At 39.7% G+C, this 22,675-nt stretch overlaps 1 protein-coding gene across 5 annotated transcripts in view; it reads right to left on the minus strand.

Annotated features, from left to right (window-relative positions):
• The window catches only part of Ppargc1a (PPARG coactivator 1 alpha), a 655,760-nt gene that overhangs the window by 94,509 nt on the left and 538,576 nt on the right, over positions 1-22,675 (minus strand). The window contains exon 1 of one of the 5 annotated variants that reach the window (XM_029545309.1): positions 8,435-8,455. The exons of 1 other annotated variant lie outside the window; for it this stretch is intronic. Coding sequence is in view for 2 of the 4 variants with exons in the window: in XM_029545306.1 (XP_029401166.1) it covers positions 3,261-3,323 (63 nt within the window). In the remaining 2 variants the exon portion in view is untranslated. Of the gene's footprint in view, positions 1-3,260; positions 3,594-4,247; positions 4,435-4,469; positions 4,518-8,434; positions 8,456-22,675 lie in introns of those variants that run through there. 3 more of the 5 variants (XM_029545308.1, XM_021210559.2, XM_029545306.1) reach the window with 3 other exon arrangements.

A 22,675-nucleotide genomic window follows, 5' to 3' on the forward strand; every position in this document is an offset into this window, starting at 1 on the left:
TGTGTGTGTGTGTGTGTGTGTGTGTGTGTGTGTGTGTGTGTGTGTGTTGGGTAGGGGGTGACCTGACACCTAAAAAGATAGAAAAAAACAGAAGTTTTGCACCATGATGATGTTTTGTATTTTATTGAAGTATGTCAAAATCACAGTTATGGAGAATTTAGAAGTGATATTTGTACAGAGGTACAAAATGATGTGAATATATTGAAAGGTTTAAATACTTATTAGCAAAACTATTTTAGATCACTATATATATATATATATATATATATATATATATAGTGTTTAGATAGTCTTTCCAACCCCCTGACCTGTTGCCTTCTGAGACTATCAGAACCTTACCAATGAGATGGCCTCCTATTTACCTTACTAATGAGATGGCCTCCTATTTAACTGGATACTTAGCTGTTGAGCCAAGTCCCTATGCTCTAAAGAACCCTACAGAAGCTCTTACTATGGGTGTACAACGATGACAGTGGAATCACCGGGACTTCACCTCTCACCAGCCAACTGCCTGAATGAAGGCACTCCCACACAGAGAGGAACAAGGCCCTCCTGCCTCTGCTTCCCCAGGCCCACAGAGAAGGTATTTACTGGTTCCTGTGCAGACAGCAGTGAGACCTAAAGCTGATAAACTTCCCTGACATTTAGATTTTGAATAAAATAAGTTTTATGCAGATTTTATTTCTGGAGTGCCCCTGTCATCCCTGGCTTACTGTATTACATAGTTCAAATGCAGCAGTGTGATCTGAGGCTACACGCCAAGGAGTAGGCTCAGGGTAAGGAGAGGGGGAAGAGAGTCTGCATATCATGGCGCTTGGCCCACCAAGACCACCAGGCCCCAGAGAATTCCCCGAAGGCAGGCACATAGCCATGCCAAGAGAGAGCTGCATTCCTTCTCATCCCATTGGGATTTTCTTTGTAACATCTGAGTCAGTCCAAAATTACAGATCAGAAAACCTGGCCAGGTTTGTAAGTGGAAGTCTGGCTATAAAGAGTAGATCTTGTCCGGATACAGTTAGTGTTTTGTTATGGGTGTAACAGTTCCAAGGCTCCATTCTTATCCACACTACACATCCCCAGAGCACAACCCCTTCTTATTAACTCTTCCTCAACACTGTCAGCGCAGAGATGAGGGGAGAACTTTGTCAACCATGCCAAACGACACACAGGATGTCATGGGTGGAGGATTCCTTTAAAAAACGTGAAGAACCACAACCAAAAAGAGCATCCAAAGGAAAATTGAAGCAGACGACAGCCCAATGTGCCTCTGGTGCTACTCCAGTTCTAGAGCTCAGAAGTCATGGCTTCCTAGGAGACAGGTTTTGCCATTTCTCTTTAACCACTCTCTCTAAGGGCGACTAGTTTAAAGAACCTTTAACCTTCAAGGGAAAAAAGGTATGTATTTGATTATAACTTCTGACAACTACTGAACACATAAAATTAATTTGTTTTAGCATTCTCTGTTTTGCTTTCTCTCACCCACCCACCCACCCTCTCCCAATCCCATGTGTGTGTGTGTCTGTGTGTGTGTGTGTGTGTGTGTGTGTGTCTGTGTGTGTGAGAGAGATCATGCTTACTCTTGCACTATGCTCAAAATAGTGTTTGTACACGCCAGTGCTGACATTCTGATCAAATCAATGCTTCTGAATGTGGCATGATCCTACTTATAAAAAACACATTTGTAGAGGTAATTTCTCCTGTTATTAATTCATATTTGGACTTGGACAATGCCAGACTTATTAGGCTGAGCCGAGTAACTGTCCTTGTTTGACATGCTGATATTGACAGCTGCCCTATGCATCTGTAACAGGTGTGTCTTGCCTCAATTACACAGATACCCTACAGCCACTTTGCAACTGTGAAAGCAATTTCACAACTGTAGCCTTCGTCTTCACAATAAGATTTAAGAGGCCAACGCAGTCTCTAAACACAAAAGGCTAATTATTGTACGTTATTTCACCCCAACAGACAGTCTTTTCCCTTAGTTAAGGAGCAGACAATAAATTAGCTTAACTGCATGGATGATAATGATTCATTATAATTAAGTATAATTCCCCATTAACCTTTCAGAGGTTTTGGTGCCATTGATGGTAAATTTTAAAGAGGGAGAGAAGAGAGAGTGAGTGGACTCCGCAGCCTTATTTATATTAATAAAAAACAGAAACTTAACTTGTGATAAAAACATTAGTTGAACTGGAAGGAGGTATGGAGTCAGGTAAGAATGACAGTCTTCGTGAAGAGTGTCGTGTGAACTCTCCCTATCAATCTTAGTAACCTTATTGTACATCCCCTCCATTAAGCTGTGAAACTCCAGGAGACTTTGAGTAGCTCTGGTGGTTTGGGTTTTTATTAACCAATACACTGTCCTGTCATTATGTGTGAAAGGGCATAATAGGTTTGAAGATGACAGCAAGCATTAATGATTCAAAAAAATGAGAGCTGCCCACACTACCTGCTGCTTGTAATATTTCGACAGGCAGGAATGATTCCCAGAGCCACAGGCTCGAAGGCACGGGTTTCAAGCAGCTGGCTGTCTACTATGCAGCACTAACTGGCCCAAGACTCAATCTAAGGCTTGACGCTGAGCCCCTATCCCCAACTCCTTAAGAAAAACAAAGAAAGAACAAACTTAAAGCCATGGTTATGAATGGCTACGACGTATATTTGCAAACAATTGCAGGAATATTGACTACTAAGGCAAATCTCCCTCATCTCCTTTAGATCACAGCTCTTCAGTCTCTGAGCAGCATCGGAAGGATCCAAGAGGTAAAAATGAAAGTGATTCGAAGAGACCTATGGTGCCAGCCAGACAACCACCCACGGGTTACGCTGGCTACTCCAACAATTAGGACTTTGAAGCCACTTAGATCTCTGACTTCAATAGCCACAGGACACATGAATTATCCATATCTATTCTGCCTTGCCAAGAAATCACAACAAGATAACAATAATTATAACCCGCAAATCCGATCTGCCAAAGCCCGGGGAAAGCAAACGGAGCCAACATCTGCAGACCCAGCAAAGAGTTAAGAACCCAGGGCACGCCTGGCTAGATAGGAAAAATGCATTCGCAGGCGGCCTCGCCAAATCATTTTCACTTTAGATGTGTATCACTGCACCACACGGACATCTTATTTAATCAAATCACGTGTGGCACTTGACCCTCCCCCTTACCCTACGTGCCCCCGCTACCGGGAGGAAGCACCATTGTTAGTTAGCAGCTCCGATCCTCCGCGCAATTCAATTCGGGTCCATCTCACCAGAGTCCACAAAAGTTTCACTTGTTTTCCAACTTGCTCAAACTTTCCCCGAGAACATTCCATTGTACTGAATGCAAACACGCTGAAGTCCTCTGGCCCCAGCTAGACTCCAGAGATTACGGGGAAACTGCTTGTGTTTTTTCCTCCCCTGTATGAATTGTAGCCAGCAGAGACTGTGGAATTGATGTATTGCGGTCTATTTTTACACAAGCAGTGAGCAGCTCCACACACGGTCTGCATAAACTCCATTCTCTCCCGGCTTCAGGCAGCTCTCCGTGGTAGAGAGATTTAACCGTTCGGTTTCTCGCCACAGAAGCAAACAGAAAGCCTTGCTCTCTTAAGGCTGGGATTTTTTTTTTTTTTTTTTTTAAACTCAGTAGCCAACCCTTTCAGCCACACACAAGTGTTTTAAAGGAAACAGCACTGTCGTTTTGTGTTCAGTGGGAAAAGCAACCTAACTCAGACCCAGCAGGATTATTTAAGATCTTGTAAATTCTCTGTTTAATGAACAGAGAGAGGAGGGCGGAAAAATTAAAAAAAAAAAAAAAAAATCCTGACGAGAGTCAAAACGGACTCTCTTTTTAACACAATCCATTTTAATGTTTATCTTCATTTTCTTATAAATAGAAATGGCATTTTTCCAAGCAGGCCACTGAACACTGGAAAGACTTCAGCTCCTGATTCATATCAATATCTTAGAGCATAAATATTGCATATGAGTAGAAACAGAGCCAAAGGCACATGGAAAGAGTTTCTAACTGCTACAGATACTGATGACAGCAGCTAAGCTTTGATTTGCTCAAGGCATCTCCGAGCCACCTTAAAATAGCAAACTTATTGGAGTTAAGATAAGATGGAGATTTCCCCCTCCAAAAGCTCCCGCTGAGCCACTTCTATGTCCCCTCCTCTCCCCTCGCCCATCCCCCCTCCAGGAATCATTGCATCTGAGGGAAGCTGCCGGTCCTGCAATACCCAGCCCCAGCTCACCTCTATGTCACTCCATACAGAGTCTTGGCTGCACATGTCCCAAGCCATCCAGCTCCCGAATGACGCCAGTCAAGCTTTTTCAACTCCAATCCACTCTGACACACAGCACACACTCATGCAGGCAACCAGCCCCTTACTGAGAGTGAACTGAAGGCACCTGTCTTACTACAGTCCCCAGTCACATGACAAAGCTATTAAAAAGTAGGCTGGGCTGTCACTCACCCAGCCTCCCTTCTCCTGTGCAAGCTTGCTGCACAAACTCCTGACGTCACTCCGAGGCAGCCCTCTGCCTCAGTGAAGCAACGCTTAGAGAGAGAGGGGGAAAAAATAGAAGAAAGAAAGGAAACACTTGGCCTTTGGGAGGCTTCAAGCATCACACTGTGACTAAAGCCAGCTTTGAATGCCACCAACTCTAAACCGGAGCCCTGGTCACATAATAACTCAAATCTCCTGCAATCTTTTTTTTTTTTTTTTTTTTTTCCATCCAAAACAGGCAAATAGCAAAGGTCCCCTGTTACAGACACAGTAACTACACCCTTGACTAAAATGTGGGTGCTTTAAGAAAAGGTTTCCAAGTAGCCCCAGACTCAGCTTGGAACTGAAGCAAGTGCTCCTCATTGTGTGATACATTTTCATGAGATTCTTTTTTTTTTTTTCTCTCCCTATTAGGGGAGTGTTTGAAAGCAATACCCCCTTTTTTCTTTCTCTCTTTTCTTTCTTTCTCTTTTTCTTTCTTTCTTTCTTTCTTTCTTTCTTTCTTTCTTTCTTTCTTTCTTTCTTTCTTTCTTTCTTTCTTTCTTTCTTTCTTCCTTTCCTTGTTTAGTCAACAAAACAGCCACATTTGTTTAGGTCTAAACAAATTCCTCTACCCCAAATCAGCTGTCTCCTCGGCAGTAGAGAATTCGGTCTCCAAAGCTGTTACTGCAGTTTGCTTCACTCCTTGTAAAGCAAGCAAGCCACAACACCCTAGACTCTTGGGTTCCCCTCATGATTCTTTCTGTGGATCTCATAGGCTCCCAGAAAACAAACGCTAGAGAATACAATTGCTGCTGCCTTCCTTGAAACAGCTTAGCTCCTCAACTGCCCCCACCCCTTATTTCTTTGCTTATATGTAGCACAGTCTTCCTCATGCCTTTTTGAACAAACACTGGATTCCAACCCTAGTGCCTTGGGTTGTACAGTGTGTGTGTGTGTGTGTGTGTGTGTGTGTGTGTGTGTGTGTGTGTGTGTGTGTTAAATCAAGAATGTCCAGGGAATGAAGGAAAAACACTGAAATGGTATCAGCAGAGATACTCATTTCTTGAGCTTTGCTTACTAACACTTTTTTTTTTTTTTTTTTTNTCATTCCTGAGTCAACGAGGAGTAATGCAGGTGCAACTGTTTTTCCTCTGACATTACAGACAGAGTTCATAACCAACTCTCAGGACTTTCCATAACACTTGGGTGCTCAGACTTAACCCTTCCGGGCTCCATGAAAAATGCACAGGGGACCTTTGAAAACATATTTTCACAACACCTCAAACCCCACAGACTCAAAAACCAGCTCATTTCCTTTACTTGACAGTAATTTAGAAGAAGGAAAAAGTCCCTATGCATCTAAATATAATTTATAACGCACCATCATTTAAACTCCTATTCCACTGAGGTTAATTTAATGTGTTCTTTATTGTCTCTCCCCTCTGAAGGAAAACATTGGTGACTTCTCTCAGTCTGACTTTATATAGTCAGTTACTGATAAAGTGAAAGAAAGAAATGCAGCACACACACACACACACACAAAGCCCACCAGCCTACTGCTTGCTTCAGACCCCGTATAAGGGGTCTGTTTGCTCGGATGTCCACAGCTAGTAGACAGTGAAGAAGGTAATGAAATAGACAGTTTGTCAATCAGTGAACAGAACAAGATGGCCAACAGCTTTGACATTCTAAGTTAGGTGAATATGCTTCACTGCTACAACTGTCCTCTCTCTTCCAAACGGCAGAAAGGTATTGTTCATCTAATTTTCTAATTCAAAGAGAGAGAGAAAGGAGAAAGAGAGAGAGAGAGAGACAGAGACACACAGAGACACATAAAAGACAACCCTGGGATCATTTTCCACGTGCGATTGGTAGCCTTACTCTGTACTCCCACAAAGAAACACTAATTTTCTTCCCAATTAGATTTTTACTTAATGTAAAACTTCAGTAAACTATTAAAATTCAGGACAAAGGTCATGGGCTCTACCCTCCACACAGCCAACTGTGAAATAATGTTGGCCACCTAGCTATAAAGAGTCGATGTTTATTAATTATTATCAAGCCATACTGGCATCCTGATGGTAACTGATACTTTGGTTTCTCTTGGACATCCGTTACGCATCTGCCATACTTTTTAAAAACCCCATTCACACCTCTTCTTACAGAGGTTTGCTTGCACTAGATCACTCTGCATTATTATTTTGTATCTTAACTTGCTCACACTGAGTTGTGGCAGGATTTTCTTTTTCTTTGCTTCTCTTTTCTTTTTCTTTTTCTTTTTCTTTCTTTTTTTTTTGCCACCTAATTCTACTTAAAAAAAAAAAAATGACAAAACTAAACAAGCACATCCATGAAGCTAAATCCATGCACATCCATGATCTGTTTAAAACAGCTACTCTGTCCTCTACCTTCATAAAAAGGGTTTGTGAAGATAGAGCACAGGGCTGGTAAACACAGACACGCTGCCCTCTTCCCCTGGTGTTTCTGCTGCTGTAGAAGTCCCTTTTAAACTGATTTGTAGAGCGGATCAGAATACCTTCTACTTGTTTCTTGGGCCTCAAAATTACAACTCTAACAAGAAGGATATTTTAGAAGTCATATCATTTGGTTAATTAACTCTTCAAATTAAAAGTCCTCTTCTGTCCAGTTTTTTCCTCTTCTCAAGAGAATTTACATTGTTAGTTGCTCACCAAGCTTGGGTTTTTCTGGCTCCCCAGGCAGTTTCTATATTTAATTCTCTCTCTATCTTGACTCCTGTTGTTCTCTCTCTGTCTCTGTGTCTCTCTCTCTCTGTCTCTCTGTGTGTCCCCGTGTGTGTGTGTGTGTGTGTGTGTGTGTGTGTGTGTGCAGCCTGCTTCTCACTCCTTCCACCGCTTTGCATCGAGGATTCCCAAATGTTTGCTTTCAGTAAACTAATGTCTACGGAAACAATACAGTGTGTTCAGCCACACATTGCAAGGGCTGACAGACAGAAAGGGCATACAACGTGAATACAAGGGAGTTTACCATCTGGGGAGAGGGGAGAAACTGAACCTTAAGGAAGGAGAATCATTTTCTATAAGAAACCAAGTCTCACCTTGTTCAGCACTTCCTTTTATCCTGAAAAACAAGCCATGTTCTGTGACAAGGTCCTTATACTGATAATCCCATGTCAAATCCAAATCAACCCATGTTTTCTCAAAACAGTGGATAAAGGTATTTATTAACACTTGGTGGCTGCATATGGTGCTGTACATCCACACAGGGTGGATCCCAGGCCCATAGAATCCCTCCTTTCAGTAGTTCTGTTTACACTTCTTTTCCAAGATCCCACCGTTGTTTGGAGGCAGAAAAACCTGTGCTTTAAGTTGATAACGTGAAGGGGTAGAACAGGTGGAGATAGGGATCCAGGAAGGTGAGGAAAGAAATTTCAACATTGTTTTAAATATATCTGAGGACCTGTGTATGCTTTCTTCCCCACTCATGTCCCAACATATAGACGTGTGTGTGTGTGTGTGTGTGTGTGTGTGTGTGTTCTTCATTCTCTATTATATATAACATCATATTTCTAAAAAGTGAAGATAATCCCGCAAACCAAAATATCCAAAGCCAAACACCATAGACAATAGCAAGACCAGTGAATTTCAATGTTAACCTTGTCCTGTGATCAAAGAAGGAATCTCAGAAGAATCACACCATGATTTTCTTTGCCCATTTGCCCTTATAAGCTTGAAATAATGTATACAAGGGTGAAGTAGAGGCCAAATCGTTAAAGAAGAAAGTGTAGAGGAGAACCCACGGGCATCCAGAGGCAAGATCAACATGCACTATAGGACCCACTAATCAATGTAGTCCTCAGAATGCTTGCTCAAGAGAGGTTAGGTGCCCACTCTACAGCTAAGACAAGGGCAGCAGCCAGAATGGACAGACAGATCTCAAAAAGCCCTTCTTACAAGAATCAAAGTATTTACCCCCAAATCAAAGGTCTTGCAAAAATCCACGAGGCAACTCCTGGAAAGACATATGTACCAAAGGAAACCAACATTTCCAGGACTTCAACCTGCCTAGAGCATTCTAACAGAAAGAACAGGAGCCTGACCCGAATCACTAACATTTGTAGAGTTAATCATTGCTAAGAGGTATAAACTATTTGCTTTTAATTCCTAAAGGGCCCTTGATCCTAACACTCCCCAGCACACACACACACACACACACACACACACACACACACACCATTTTCTGAGCACATACTTTGGGACTCTAGTTTGAAGCTCAGGCTGTACAAGGCTGATTGAAAGTAGGCTCAAATGTAGCAGAGGTCTCTACTCTGTAACAATTTTTCCTCTGCCTGATTTTATAGCTATAGTGTCTGTACTGTGCAAGAGAGCAAAAGATCTTTCAGCTGAACAAGTGGAAGAAAGTGGTAGACAACATTAAATGCCAGTTAGCATTTGTGTCATTTTTTTCCTTTCTTCCTTTTTTTTTTTTTTTTAATAAGAAAGATTTGATCAACATGTTGAGCAACGCAGCTCTCATCCCCAATAAAACCTGCAAAGCCCCGTGGAACACAGTCAGTCTCAATTAGACCTCAAGATGGGCTTTTTACTTTGTTTTTAATATAACAACCAAAAATATCATGAAAATTAATCTGAGCAGTAGTTTAGTATTGGACTATTCTAAGAAGAAAGCAAGAATTGAGCTTACTAGGAATACAAATAAGAGATAATAAAGTGTTGATTAAAATCTGATAGTGTCTGATGTTCAAATTGGACATATTTGTGAAGCTACAGATATTTTAATTTATCTTAATTTTTTTCAGGTTAATCCATCTATACCATTCAGAGTGATTATTTAGATAAGAAATGTTTAACAGCGTTACTTACCAGTATTATTTTCTGAAGTTAAAAAAAAAAATAAGGCTTATTGCATATTTTTAAATGTAGAATGTATTAAAAAGTTAAAGTCTAACTGTGCCCCCAAAGTATGTTATTTAACTTAGTAAGAACAATGTTTTTATCTTATTCCCTGTGTTTGGTGAGGACTGGAGGAAAATAGGTATATGGATTGTTTAAATGAAAAACAGAAAAAGAAATCAAACACTGCTCCTGTTTGTTAGTTCTGGAGTTGAGTCTTGTACTTATCAGCTTAACCATTTGTTTTTGTGGGAGAAAATGTTACTTTACAAATAGCCTCCATAAAAGGGGAGAAAAGAAGAAAAAAATGTATTGTTTTTCTTTTCTGGGTCACATCAGATAGCCCGGAGGATTTGAGGGGTATTTCTTTCTGTCCATATTTTTTCAGTACCTTGATATTTATATCTCAGTCTAGCAAGCTAAAATGTGTATCTCCAAAGTGTGGAGGCAAATCAATGGATTACCATCCTAACTAGCAATTAGATAGAAGGTATGGGGGTCATGAGATAAATCTTGGACAATAAATAAAATCTTACTTGATATTAGCAAGTCAGACATGGGAATTTTCAAGAAATTTCCTTTGTAAAGAATGACAGATCTAGAATAGACCTTCACTTTTCATAACTACATCTAAAAATATATCTATTACGTACAGATAATAGTGTTACAAATAGTATATTTTTCCTAGAAGGCAAATAGGTAATATATCTCAAAAATATTCTAAGTGGATAGCCCCATAGCTCCAGAAAATTGAGTTCTACAATTGTCTGAAGAAATAAGAGAGGAGTACCTAAAAAAATTTTTCAGTGTGAAAATAAATGATGCTATCCTACTTGTATTGTTGAAAATTTAAATGCAATGAATAAACCTTGGGTGGTCTACTTAACAAATTATAAAACCAGTGTTTATACATATGGAATCGATGCTATTGTGAAAAATCTTATAAAATACAGTTAGTTGCATAATGGGTAATTATTTTAAATATATTGAGGTTTCTCCTTAGATTTGAAGTAATAATAACCATTAAAAGTCTACCTAAAAAGTTACACACAAACACATGATGGCAGAAAGAGTAAAAGGTGGTGCAGAACAGACACAGTGTTCACAGTTCTAAGGACACTATAAACATGTGTTAATTTTCTTTGGTGTGTGTCTAAAACTTCCAGGTTTTCATAGCTATACATACATCCCATATATTCAGAAGAGGACTAACTATACTTTTTTATTTAAGAAATAGAGAGCGATAGAACTAGGGTCAGGACACACATGAGATAGAACAAGCAGAAACAGCCCCCAGAAATCCAGTGTCATCCTCCAATATTCCTCGTCTGTTTAAGAGGAAGCCATGGTTATAAAGTCTAGCATCCTCCCCTCCCCCCCCCAACAAGGCTGTGAATTCTGGCCCAATGCTGAGAGGAGTCACTGCTCGCTCTTTTAGAAATCATCTCAAGTCATAGTTTCAGAGGACAGAGGCGAATCAAGTTTGTCTGAGACATCACTACCATCTTTATTTTGTTTTCTTACTGAAAGCACTATCAAATTAGGCACATACTATTTTAAAACTATAATTATCCTCGGGAAGGATAAAATTTTAGTCTCTTACATAAGGTATCTGTTTATTATTCCTGATTTTCCTTTCCTTTTGGCATACAGGTCAGGAGCATAAATCAAAAGAAGAAAAAGAGAGAATAGTGTCTCAAGCATTATCTGACTTAAAAATTAAGAGCATTTCTTAGGAAGAGAGCCTATTGGTGTGGGAGTGGGAGTAGGGTACAGTTAGGGAAGTGCTGCCGACACCTGATCTAGATGGGCCTTTTAATAAAACTACCTGACATTGCCTTGATGGGGAGAACACCATTCCCAGGTCAAACCAGTGACTTACAAAGTGACCTTCTAAAACAACCAGTCTCCAAATGTGGAGCTGCCTACATAAAAGATCACACAGCATTGCCCTGTTTTGGAGATGGAACTTTCAAATAGCAAATGGGACCAATTCATCTTCCTTTTCCTGGAGAAGAATCTATAGAAATGGAAGCTTGACCGTGTGTCAGTTAAACCGATCATGCCTGTAGTTTCTCAGGTCTTTCCTTCCTACATGTGGCTGCTGATTGTTTTGACCATAAGGAAGGTAAGGAGAGAAAAAGCAAAATGAAAGCCAAGGCTGGAGGGTTCAGGTGATTTCCTGGCAGCTCAAGTCTATCTGTTAATATTGTCACTTCGTGGTTCTTAACTCAGCCCAAAGTAGAAGAATAAAGCCCAAGCGGACAGAGCCTCGGTCCTCACATGACTGAGTCACTAGCCAGAAATATGACTATGGATCGTTCATTCACTGGTGTTGGGCCTTAGTCCCTTTATCTTTCAAAAGAGATAGATTCAATTATGTCTAGGGTCACTCCCTGCCAGATGTAAATACCATGGTGTGACCACCTTGACAGAAAAGTAAACAATCAGGAAAACCTTTGCACAGAGTGAACACAAACCTCTTATGTTATAGATTCTGGGGTCAGTGATAACATGCAAGTTCCATATCTGTTTGTAGAAGAGAACACAGCTTCATTTTTTTTTTCTTCTTGTGGGGATTTAATGACTAACTGTTCTAGGAAAAGAATTCAAGAGAACTGATACCTCTCACACTCTAAACCACATGACACTATGTCACATGTAAAACAAAGCTGTTTGCACAGTAAGTCAAAAAACCACACAACTGGTATAGTAGTGACTGTTTACTTACATCTGCATAGAGACAGAATATAATATACCAACATGTGATTTGATTTTTAAAAGATAAGAATGCAGTGTTACAGAAAGAAGACTAAAGAAAGAAACTGAATCCTAAGGTTAAGATTTTGTAAAAAACATAAATGAGTTTTGTAGCATTTAATCAGAATTTTAAGTAACCCTCTTGTCTGTTAATATCATAGTCATGCTTCTTAAATAAAAATCTTGCATTGAATAAAAGAATTCTGTGTGTATTTGGAGGGAGAGGATCACATAGGACTTGTACAGTGCAAAGGAAGAAAAGGTCATACACCTGTCTATTAGCATAAAATTATTAAAATATGTATTAATATATTGGGGACAGAGTGAAGGATAGATGGTTGATGGATCCTAGTGATTATGGCTTTCTTGTCCAAGTATTTTCTCTGTACATTCAACTCTTTTCAGCAAGTGGTGTATGATTTGCACTTCAGTGTCTTCTATCGTCACCTGGCTGAAAGATTCTCTTAGGTTAAATGAATAGCCATAAACACTTTAAATTCTGAGCCAAAAAATTTGGAGAGGGGGTGATGGTGACAGAAAACTAGGAAGGGAACAGGTTGGTTAAGTCATAAACCTCAGACAGGACAACGCAGTGGTATAGCACCAGCTAGCTCTAAGTCAATACGATGGTCCTAGCATAACTTCATAATTTGATGCAACCAAAGGAAAGGAATAAGGAAACAACTAGCTGAAGGGTGTTTAAGTTCCGTGTCTGTTAAGCAGCCTGTGAAAGGGGCTGTCGAGATTTTCCACGTTGAACAACCTGTAGTCTATGCCTTTCTCTAAAGTCTCCAGGTCCTGCTTTGTACAGGCAGTTAAGCAGACTGGCTGCTCCTTCACCTCCTTTCACCACAGAAGTCTCCACTGTCAAGATGGAACTTCCTATCTTCCATATTTGTAGATTTGTTTCCATGAAGAGCACCTAAAAATAGGCCACACCTAACCTATCCCACAGCTTCACAAAGGACCAAGTAGACAGTCCAACCTGGATCTTTGCTGTGAGGATTTTCAGCCTGTGTGCTCTTTATCACCTAGGGCCACGTCGTAGGTAAAAGCCTTGAGCTTTCTCCCAGTGGTTTTCTGGAATGTGTCATGTACCGACATCTCCTGAGAACCATATCTCAGCTGTGTGATGTGACTTTTAAGGCTATCAAACCCCCCTAAGCGTTTAAAATAATAATCAATGGTAAATAAATAGTCCTTCTATTTTTCTATTTTGAATATTATGATTTGATTATTAAGACTCAAATACTTGAAAAGCTGAAAATGAATAAACTTCACAGACCCAAAAGTGCACATCTCTATGAATATAGTGGAATATAATGGCTGCAGCAAAGGCAGGCAGGCAGGCAGGCAGGCAGACACACACACACACACACACACACACACACACACACACACACACAACTACAATCCCCATGATTCCATTTCAATAAGACATCAAAATGGATGACTACCCATACAGCTGGAGGGCAGAATTGGCTGCATGTGGTGGCAGCTAGAGGAGGTCCACCCAACAACAAGAACATACTTGGGGAACTCTACATTGTTTCCTTTTTGTTGTCCGTTCTAGTTACATGGGTGTGATTAATTAGGGGAATTGAATTTATCTCAACCCTTTTGATGAGGGTTGACTTTCATTAATGACATTATAGTTCAGCAAAGGATTAAAGACATTGGGAAGAAAAAGACAGTAATATTTCTATACTACCATGTTTAAAAGTTTGTTTGCTTTCTGTTAATAAAAAATTTCAAATTTCAATTTACCTTTTTAGGTCATTAAATCACTCAGAAAATGAGGAGTGAGATAGAGAATCAAGAAACTAGGACCAAAAAGCCTGTCTAGGGTTTGTTTGTTCCACCTTGGACAAACCAGTTAGCTTTCTAAATCTTTGTTTGTTTGTTGCTTGTTTATGAATGTGATTAAGTGCTATATACATGTACTTCTTAAGTAACAAAAAATAATTTTTCCAAATCAAATCTTTTAGTACGCGTTTATCTTTGGCTGAAAATTCATTGTTAAAGGGTGACATTTGACTTAGTTTGAAAATGTTTTCTCCATCTCCAGAGAAATAGCCCAGAGAATAATACTTTGTAGATATGTGAGTGCTCAAATGAGTACCAGCATTATCCATACAAATTCCAATGAAGATATCTATTTGATATGGTTGGCACTAGGCTTAAATGAAGTATTTATTGGTCCTGTGACTAGCATATACATATAATCAATAATAATAATACCTATTATTCACATACAAATATCTGAAAAATAAATTTAATATCAATTGAAAGCAGAGGGTTTTTTTTTTTTGCCTTGTTTCCTCATATAAATGAAAGAATAAAAAGAGGAATGAAGGGATGGAGAGATGCATCAAACTGCAGAAGCCAGCTCATCCAAGCTGAAGTCACATCATGTCTTTTTTTTTCTTTTTCTGGTTTTTCAAGACAGGGTTTCTCTGTGTAGCCCTGGCTGTCCTGGAACTCACTCTGTAGACCAGGCTGGCCTCAAACTCAGAAATTCACCTGCCTCTGCCTCCCAAGTGCTGGGATTAAAGGCGTGCACCACCACACCCGGCTGGTCACGTCCTGTCTTAAACTGACTTTCTCTGAATGCCTCAGTCACATAGTTGATAGCAATGCACAGTGCCTGTTGAGTTCTCTGCTCACTGGAAGAAAAGGAAAACAAAACAAACAAGAGACAGCCCTTTTTTTTTTTAAGATAAAAGTACTAAAATATGACAGGTGTTGGTGGCACACACCTTTAATCCTAGCACTTGGGAGGCAGAGGCAGGTGGATTTCTGAGTTCAAGGCCAGCCTGGTCTACAAAGTGAGTTCCAGGACAGCCAGGGCTCTACAGAGAAACCCTGTCTCAAAAAAAAAAAAAAAAAAAAAAAAAAAAAAAAAAAAAAAAGTACTAAAAATTTGATTTGGAAACCTGACCCAGCTTTGCCTCTGAAGAGACCATTTGTTTCCAACCTTCAAGCAGGCCACAAAAGTACTTGGGTCCAAAGACTTTTAAGAACTTTTATAGTAAGAAGCAACCATAGACTGCACAAAAACTGACAAGAGATCCTGAGTTTGCCAACGTGGGAGCCTCAAGGATGTTAATGACATGTGAATCACACCTGGAAGGTAGGTAGGAAAGCAGCGGCAGGCTATCAGGACAGAACAGTGCAAAGACAGGTTTGCCCCCAGAAGGCTATCAGTGAGGCTGTCTTAGCATTCACGCTGGTGGGAAATCTCTTATCAATCACATAGTTACTTTTGCAATTGATAAAGGGACACAAGCAGATCTTATTATATTTTGTTTTCCATGTTGTGAGCTTTAGGTTTTCAAAATTGAAATATTCCATAAAATGGGCCTATGATTTCCAACTCGGTATAAGGAATGGAATCTGGATTATCTCGTTAATAATTTACAGATTACATGTTGATAAAATATTTTGGATGTACCCTGTTAAATAAAAGATCTTATTAAAATTAAATGTATCTTTTTGAAAGGCAGTTACTAGAAATTTATGAATTACATGTGTGATGTGTATAATATCCCTCTCCAACAGTGCAAACCTTGTATTTAGTCTTCAGCTTATATCAGAGATGAAAAATCAAATCAGTGAATTATGGGAATAGGGACGTGGGGAAATGAAAAGGAACAGCTGAGCATGGCTGCAGCATCACTACACAACTCCAGGGGGCACCACACCAATTAATTAGCCTTGGAAGAGTCATCCCCAATACTGCTCAGTGCTTGAATTTATTAAATGCTACATAATCTATCCTTCCTCAAAATCATTAGGAATCCCTTCAACAATATCCCTGGGGCAAGCCTATAAATCTTTTCCACACCTTCTGCACCTTTTTCAAAATACATACATAATAATGAGATGCAAATGTAAAAGCTTTACCAAGGATTCTGAAAGTAGGACTGTGGAAACTAGAACTGATCATGTTATGAAACTCTGTTTGGATGCAGAAGAGGGCCAAAGCTCACTAAGAACACACAGTGTGGAGTATACACATTATGCAAGGTTCTCCAGACGACAGCTCTTGTGTCTTCACAGGCTATCATTCTCTTTAGTCATAAAATGCACCCACCTCTCCCTTCCAAAGTGGTGGTGGTCAGGTTATGAAGCCTGTTGCTGCATCTATAATATAGCTTTAGTTTTTATGCCAAAAATGATTCAGTAAACAGAGTTATGCTACAGTCTACTATTTCTTATTCGGTAGTCAAATTAATCTCTGAGCAGTGCTGGCATTAATTCAACTTGATGTCTGTACTTACTTAGGATTTCACATAGGTGCCTTCATCCAATTCTTCTCAACTAATAAAACCTTAATTCATGGTAATATATTTATTTCTAGTTGAGTTCATGTTGAAGAGTGCAGTACTTTACAGAAAACTAATTAATATCAATCATATATTAGAACACTTTTAATGGTTCAGGGAGAAATTCTATACTAGAGGTAAGATTAGATGAACAGAGGGGACTTAGCCCATCGTATTTACTCTAATTTTAGGACTTGAGTCTAAGACAGCAAGCATCATTTTCAGACGTAAATGTAATTGAAATTGCACATCATATAAAGGCTGGGAATGAAGAACTGTGGGACTGGTCCCCACGACATTGATCTGACATGGCCCAGGAATGTAATTCATACCCTCAGACTATTTTTCCTACCTATTTTGTATAATGGCTGTATAATTTGCAAGTTGGTAAAGATATTCAAATTCAGATTCATGGCACTATTAAAATAATAAACTACTTCACTAATGGCAAGCCTTCTGCAATTGTGGGCAACAATTCTATATTTATGTAATGTTTGAGTAATGATGATGGGGTCATATTTCCTGAGATTGTACATACAGTCAGCAGGAGACCTTACGTGTGAGACTCTGACTATGACACAAATGGTACCCCCTGGAGTCATGCAATATAGTGTCCCTCATATCTCTTTAAGGAGTTATATTGAAAGGATCTAATTCTTTCCAGCCACAAAAAAAAAAAAAAAAAAAAAAAAAAAAGCTGAAGTGCTGAGTTATACACTTCTAAACAAAAATCCTAAAAACAAACAAAATCAAAATGCAATCTATTGCCTCAAATGCACATTGATAATTTTCAATCGTTCTAGCTTGTAGAATTCATTTGCTCATTTGCTCTGTAACAATTTCTTTATACTCATGCAAAGAATGCTGGACTGCAGTTTAATCTATTTTTTGTATCTTCAGTTAAGAAAAAAAACATGCTGGGGGGTATAGCCTGGGGGAGAGAGTACTTGAGTACTTGACAACCATGCATGATGCCTTAGGATCATATCCTCCTACTGCAAAACAACAACAACAACAACAACAACAATAATAATAACAGCATGCTGTACAGTCTCCTGATCTTATGTCATTTTTAAAAATCATCCTTGTTGTTAGATATGAGAAAAATCCCTACATACCAGCAGCATAGTGGGTCTGAGGTGTGGAGAAAATGCCTCCTGTTACTCACTTTCAAAATTGAATCCATGGATGACAGTCCCAACATCCATGTCACTCATTCTGCTGGAGTGCAGATACTCCTATGGCCAGTCCAGACAGGACTCACAACAGGGGCTTGCACCCGCTACGTTTTAATTCACTGGAGCTCAGTGACGTTGGAGGGCACCTGGGAGTCACTGCTCAATGAATTCCACAATAGGACACAAATGTGAAACCCGATCTCAGCCAGATATGGACGTAAGAGCAAATATGTACAGTATCATGTGCTTTCCAACAGCCCAAGTCTCGAGGGAGCTCTCTGACATCAGCAGCTGAGACAGGTGGTTCCCTTTCCAACTGTGGAAAATAAAACCCTAGTACAGAGGCACTAGGTAAATATAGCAGTACTGTAATTTTTCCTTGGTACACTCTCCCTGTGATTTCTATCCTGTGGCGATACTTCATCCAGTTAAATCCCAGGACATCCTACCAAGCCAGCAAAGGAGGGAACATTTGCAAAGAGGTTGATCTGTGCATTTAAAGAGTCTGGTGAGAGCTCTGTTTTTGAGACTGAAGTTGTTAGAAGCAGAACTTTCCTCCCATCTTTACTCAGAATATATTGTCAAGTAGATGCCTGAGTCTCTGCTCGACAAGTCACCCTTTGTTCCGTGTTATTAATACAACCCAACCAAATAACAGATAAGAGTCAGGGCATCTTAAAATCACGTGCGAGGCTCAGGTCAGGACCGATCATAGCCAGTTTGAGTCTGCAAGCTTAGATCAGCTGAGATGTACTAAGCCCTTTGTGGTCACAACTATTTGCTTTTGAATTTAGGAATTACTAGCAGAAGGGTGCCCTGTAACGTGTGTATAAAATTACTTAATTCAGCTTCTATTTTCCTTTCTCAACATAGATACTTTTACACTCTGACAGCCGCTGGCTCTTAAAGCATTCTCCTTTTTGTTGTATCTCCTTAGAAACACAAATCTTGTTCCCTGGCAGCAGCGGTGCTAAGTGCTATGCCACATGCCCAAACTAGTTCTCCCTTGCAGCTTTAATTCACAGTAAGTGGCATGAAAGGAGGTCAGCCCTCCTCAGAAAACACTCAGAGTTCTTTTCGGCAGCAGAATCTATTTCAGAAAGCCACGCTCCCTGGCATGTCACGAGTGGCTTCCCACTTGGAAATTCTGGCCATAACTATTGACAACTTTAAGGAATGGCCCACAAAGGAGCAAATACAGAGAAACAATCCTGGTTTCAACTTCTGGTCCTAAGTTTCCATGAAGTCAATTAAATCCAGGAGACAAAAAAAAAAAAAAAAAAATCACATCACAACTTATGCTCTATCAGTCCATTTGTCTCCCCTCAAGCCATCTATAAACTACTTATGGAATATATACCTGATTTGGTTTGCTTTGCAGAGGTGCTCATTCAGTCCTCTACATAATTATGCCACCTTAATCCTAGAGGTTTCCATGGTAGCCATCGGAAGTCTAAAGAAATGGGAAATGAGGCAAGGTTCCCTGCCTCTCTGAACTCATCCTACAGTGTTCCAACAATCAAGTCTTCCTTACTTTGTTTTCTTTTGGCTGTTGCTGTTGTTGTTGGTGGTAGTGGTGGTGCTGCTGCTGGTGCTGCTGCTGGTGGTGGTGGTGGTGTGTGTGTGTTCATATTCCTGGTACTTGTACACAGTACATTTAAGAGTAAGAAAGAGATGATATGTACCAAACACTATGCTGAGCAGTTATGTGGATTTTCCCATTCAGTCCTTACACTAACAATAAGAGTTGAACACACGTGTACTGCTGACTCTAAGGATAAGCTTGCAGAAATTTAGTAAATGTAAGAAACTTAGGAACTTTCCTGAGAATAAACAAATGGACTGTGGAAGAAATGACTCTTTCAGTAAGGTCTGTCTCATTCTGTCTTGCTCTTATAGCCAGGCTACGCAGAAAAAAAGGACATATTTTATTTTTCTGGCCAACAGTCATATAAGTTAGGCATCTAAAAATGCCTCAAAACTCAGGAGGAATCCACAGCTTTGGTTTGGAGAAGGAAGTAAATTTACCACACATATGAATGTAAAATGCCAGGAATGTGGGGTATATGCAGAATTCAAAGAAAAGAGCCTGGATATGGGACCCTACTTTGATTAAAGGAAGTCTTGCTGCAACTGTCTACAAGTTTGATCTTGAATACCTTTTAAAGGAATGCACCTTTCTTTTCAGATCAACCTCTACAGTGAACCAGGAGTGTTTGATCCAGGCCCTTGAAGTACACTCCCAAAGGTGGAATAATGCCTTATTTCAAGTGTGGTGACTCTAAATAATGAGTAGTGTAAAATATCTATCTAAAAGCACATGGCAAATCTTCTTGAAGATGTTTTCCATGCTACAAATACACCCTCCTACAAGTCTGTTCAGTAAAGTGCCTCCGATGTTTCATCTAATCCTGAATAGACCTCAACAAACAGATGTTCCTGCTACTTTTTGCCATCTATAACAGAATCAATTTCCAATAGATATTTAATCTCTGTTTGGAAATGCAATCAGATATGGAAATTTCACAAAATTTGGTGCCACTCAAAATCCTTTGTATTGGTCTTTCAAAGATAGGGAGCTAAGATACGTGATTCCTAACCTCCCCTGACTTAGTATTTGACTTAAAAGAAAAAGAAAGGGGGAGAGGAAAAAGACGGAATATAGACTGTCATGAACACTTTTAATCCCGGCATTCAAGGAGTCTTTCTGTGAATTCCAGGCCAGCCAAGGCTATATAGAGTGAGAGCCTGCCTCAGAAAAATTCCATTAAACACACTTGCCCCCCCCCCTATAAAACAGATTTGTGGGACTATGACTTAAGTTTTACAGCTATTACAGCTAAGGTCCAAAACATCTAGTAGACATCATCCAGTGAGTCCAAAGCAAATGTCCCAGAAAATAAAACCGTCAAATAGCTTCACACCTTCTCGGCCTACAAGAGCAAAGGCGACGTGGGATAGTCTTTGACTACATGCATGTGTCAATTAGACCTGAAAACCCACAGTCAGTACCCCTCCCACACCTAACAACCTCAGCTGCACCAACTATAGTGTAACTTCTTGAGAAAGGAAGTGGAGTGTAGTATTTGAAATCGGATGGGAACGATATGACTTTTCATATCATTCATATCGATATGACTTTGGGCCCAGTAAGCCGACCACACATCCACATATACTAATTACACCACTAAGAAGAAATTCTTCAAAGTTGTATCGGAAGCAGATGGATTCAAAATGTGTTGGCTCGATCACACACCTAGCCAGAAGTACCAGAGACACAAAAGAAACATGGTTCTTCTTTGCCAATACTACCTGAGTGACAGCCCTTGGACTAATCGCTGAGCCTCGGCTTTCTCATAAAACATGAATTAATATCTACTGAGTCATTCTCAAAGCTCCTGGCATACAGCGGGCACTTCTCCATGACTCCAACATGTTCTGTGGCACTTTTTACTTGAGGAAATTTCTGATAAAAATATATATCTGCACTTCCAATTCCACATGTAATTGGTGCTGATAAAAATAAACATGAGAGGCAAACTGTTGCCCACATTCTCTTCTGGCTACCTTTACACAAAGAAGGCAGAAATTCAAACAGTGTTCAGAGCATGAAATCACCGAGAGGTACATAAGATATACATGAAAGATATGCACTGAAAACAATCCAATTTTTTAAAAGAAAATGAGACACAAGATTTGAACCCACAACTGTATAGTTGTAGAAGTTTATGAAAGCACATAAGCAAAGAGACAGTGTAAAATGTTGCTAAGTGGAACTCTGAAAGAACTCAGGGTAATGTCACATTTTTGGGTGTTGAGTGTCCTTTTGGGCATGCACAGGAAAAGCCATCAAAGATGAGATATTTTGAAACTTAAAAACAAAACTTCCCCAAGCAGGTGAATTTCTTGCTCCCAGAGAAAGCATAATAGGTTGCCCAGATGCCCTCAAGTTTTCTTATAATAGCTACATCACAAAACTACTCTGTAAGTAACCAGAACTGGAAATAAATAAAATAGATTAGGAGCAGAAAAGACGTGTACGGGAATGGTTTATGTGTATCCTTTCTGAAGCACTCTCAGTGCCTAGCACCATTAGAAAGGCGGCAGGGGACACAAAGGTAAACACCATCCCGTTTGGAAAACTAACCACAAGGAATCTGTCTCTTTAACCCATGTCTGCAGTTGTTATTTATAGCCCCAGCTGTAACTTTAGATGTGTCAAAGGTGGCACAATGAACTTCCTCCTCCCTCACATGAACTCTGCCTGCTATAGGGTTCAAATTTTCCTATCTGGAGTACTGGAGGCCAAGAAGTATTCTAGAGATCAGGATGTTTTTTTTTTTTCTTCATATTTTAGAGTATTTGCATCCATATATAGTGAAATATATTGTGGGTGGGACCCACATCAAAATGTCAAGTTCATTTATGGTTCACAGATACATTACAAATATTGGAAGTAACTTCATAGAATAGTTTCACTGCATTCGAGTTTTGATAGTATAGCAAGAAGTTGTCATGTGACACTCAAAAACTGGTTTTTTTTTGGGGGGGGTGTCTAAAGAATGGAGATGCTTAACCTGTAAATAGAAATTGTTTGGGCTTCCTTTCCTGCAAAAGCAGAAGAAATTGGCCCTCAAAGTTTCATTTAAGCTAAACATTTCTGACAAAAAGACTCCATTGCAAATCAAACACACACACACACACACACACACACACACACACACACTCCAAAAAGTTCTCCTGTTTAGCCACATGTGTGGGACTATACTTACCTGCAAATGCTTAGGACACAATTCTATAAGAATGTGGTGATATGCTTCAAAAGATAGCCTAGCATCATGCCAGATGCTTAGCTTGTGTAAGAGTTTATGATCTTACTGAAAGCTCTTATAGTCTTAGAGTTGGACACCGAGTCGATCAAACTACCCACAGGTGAATACAACAATAGAGAGTGCGTTGTGGGAGCAAGGGTGGAGAATCAGTTAAAAGCTTGAAAATAGATTTAATTAATCTCATAAATATTTCCAGGCCCA

Source organism: Mus pahari, chromosome 13 (genome assembly GCF_900095145.1).
Source record: "Mus pahari chromosome 13, PAHARI_EIJ_v1.1, whole genome shotgun sequence".
Taxonomy (NCBI): domain Eukaryota; kingdom Metazoa; phylum Chordata; class Mammalia; order Rodentia; family Muridae; genus Mus; species Mus pahari.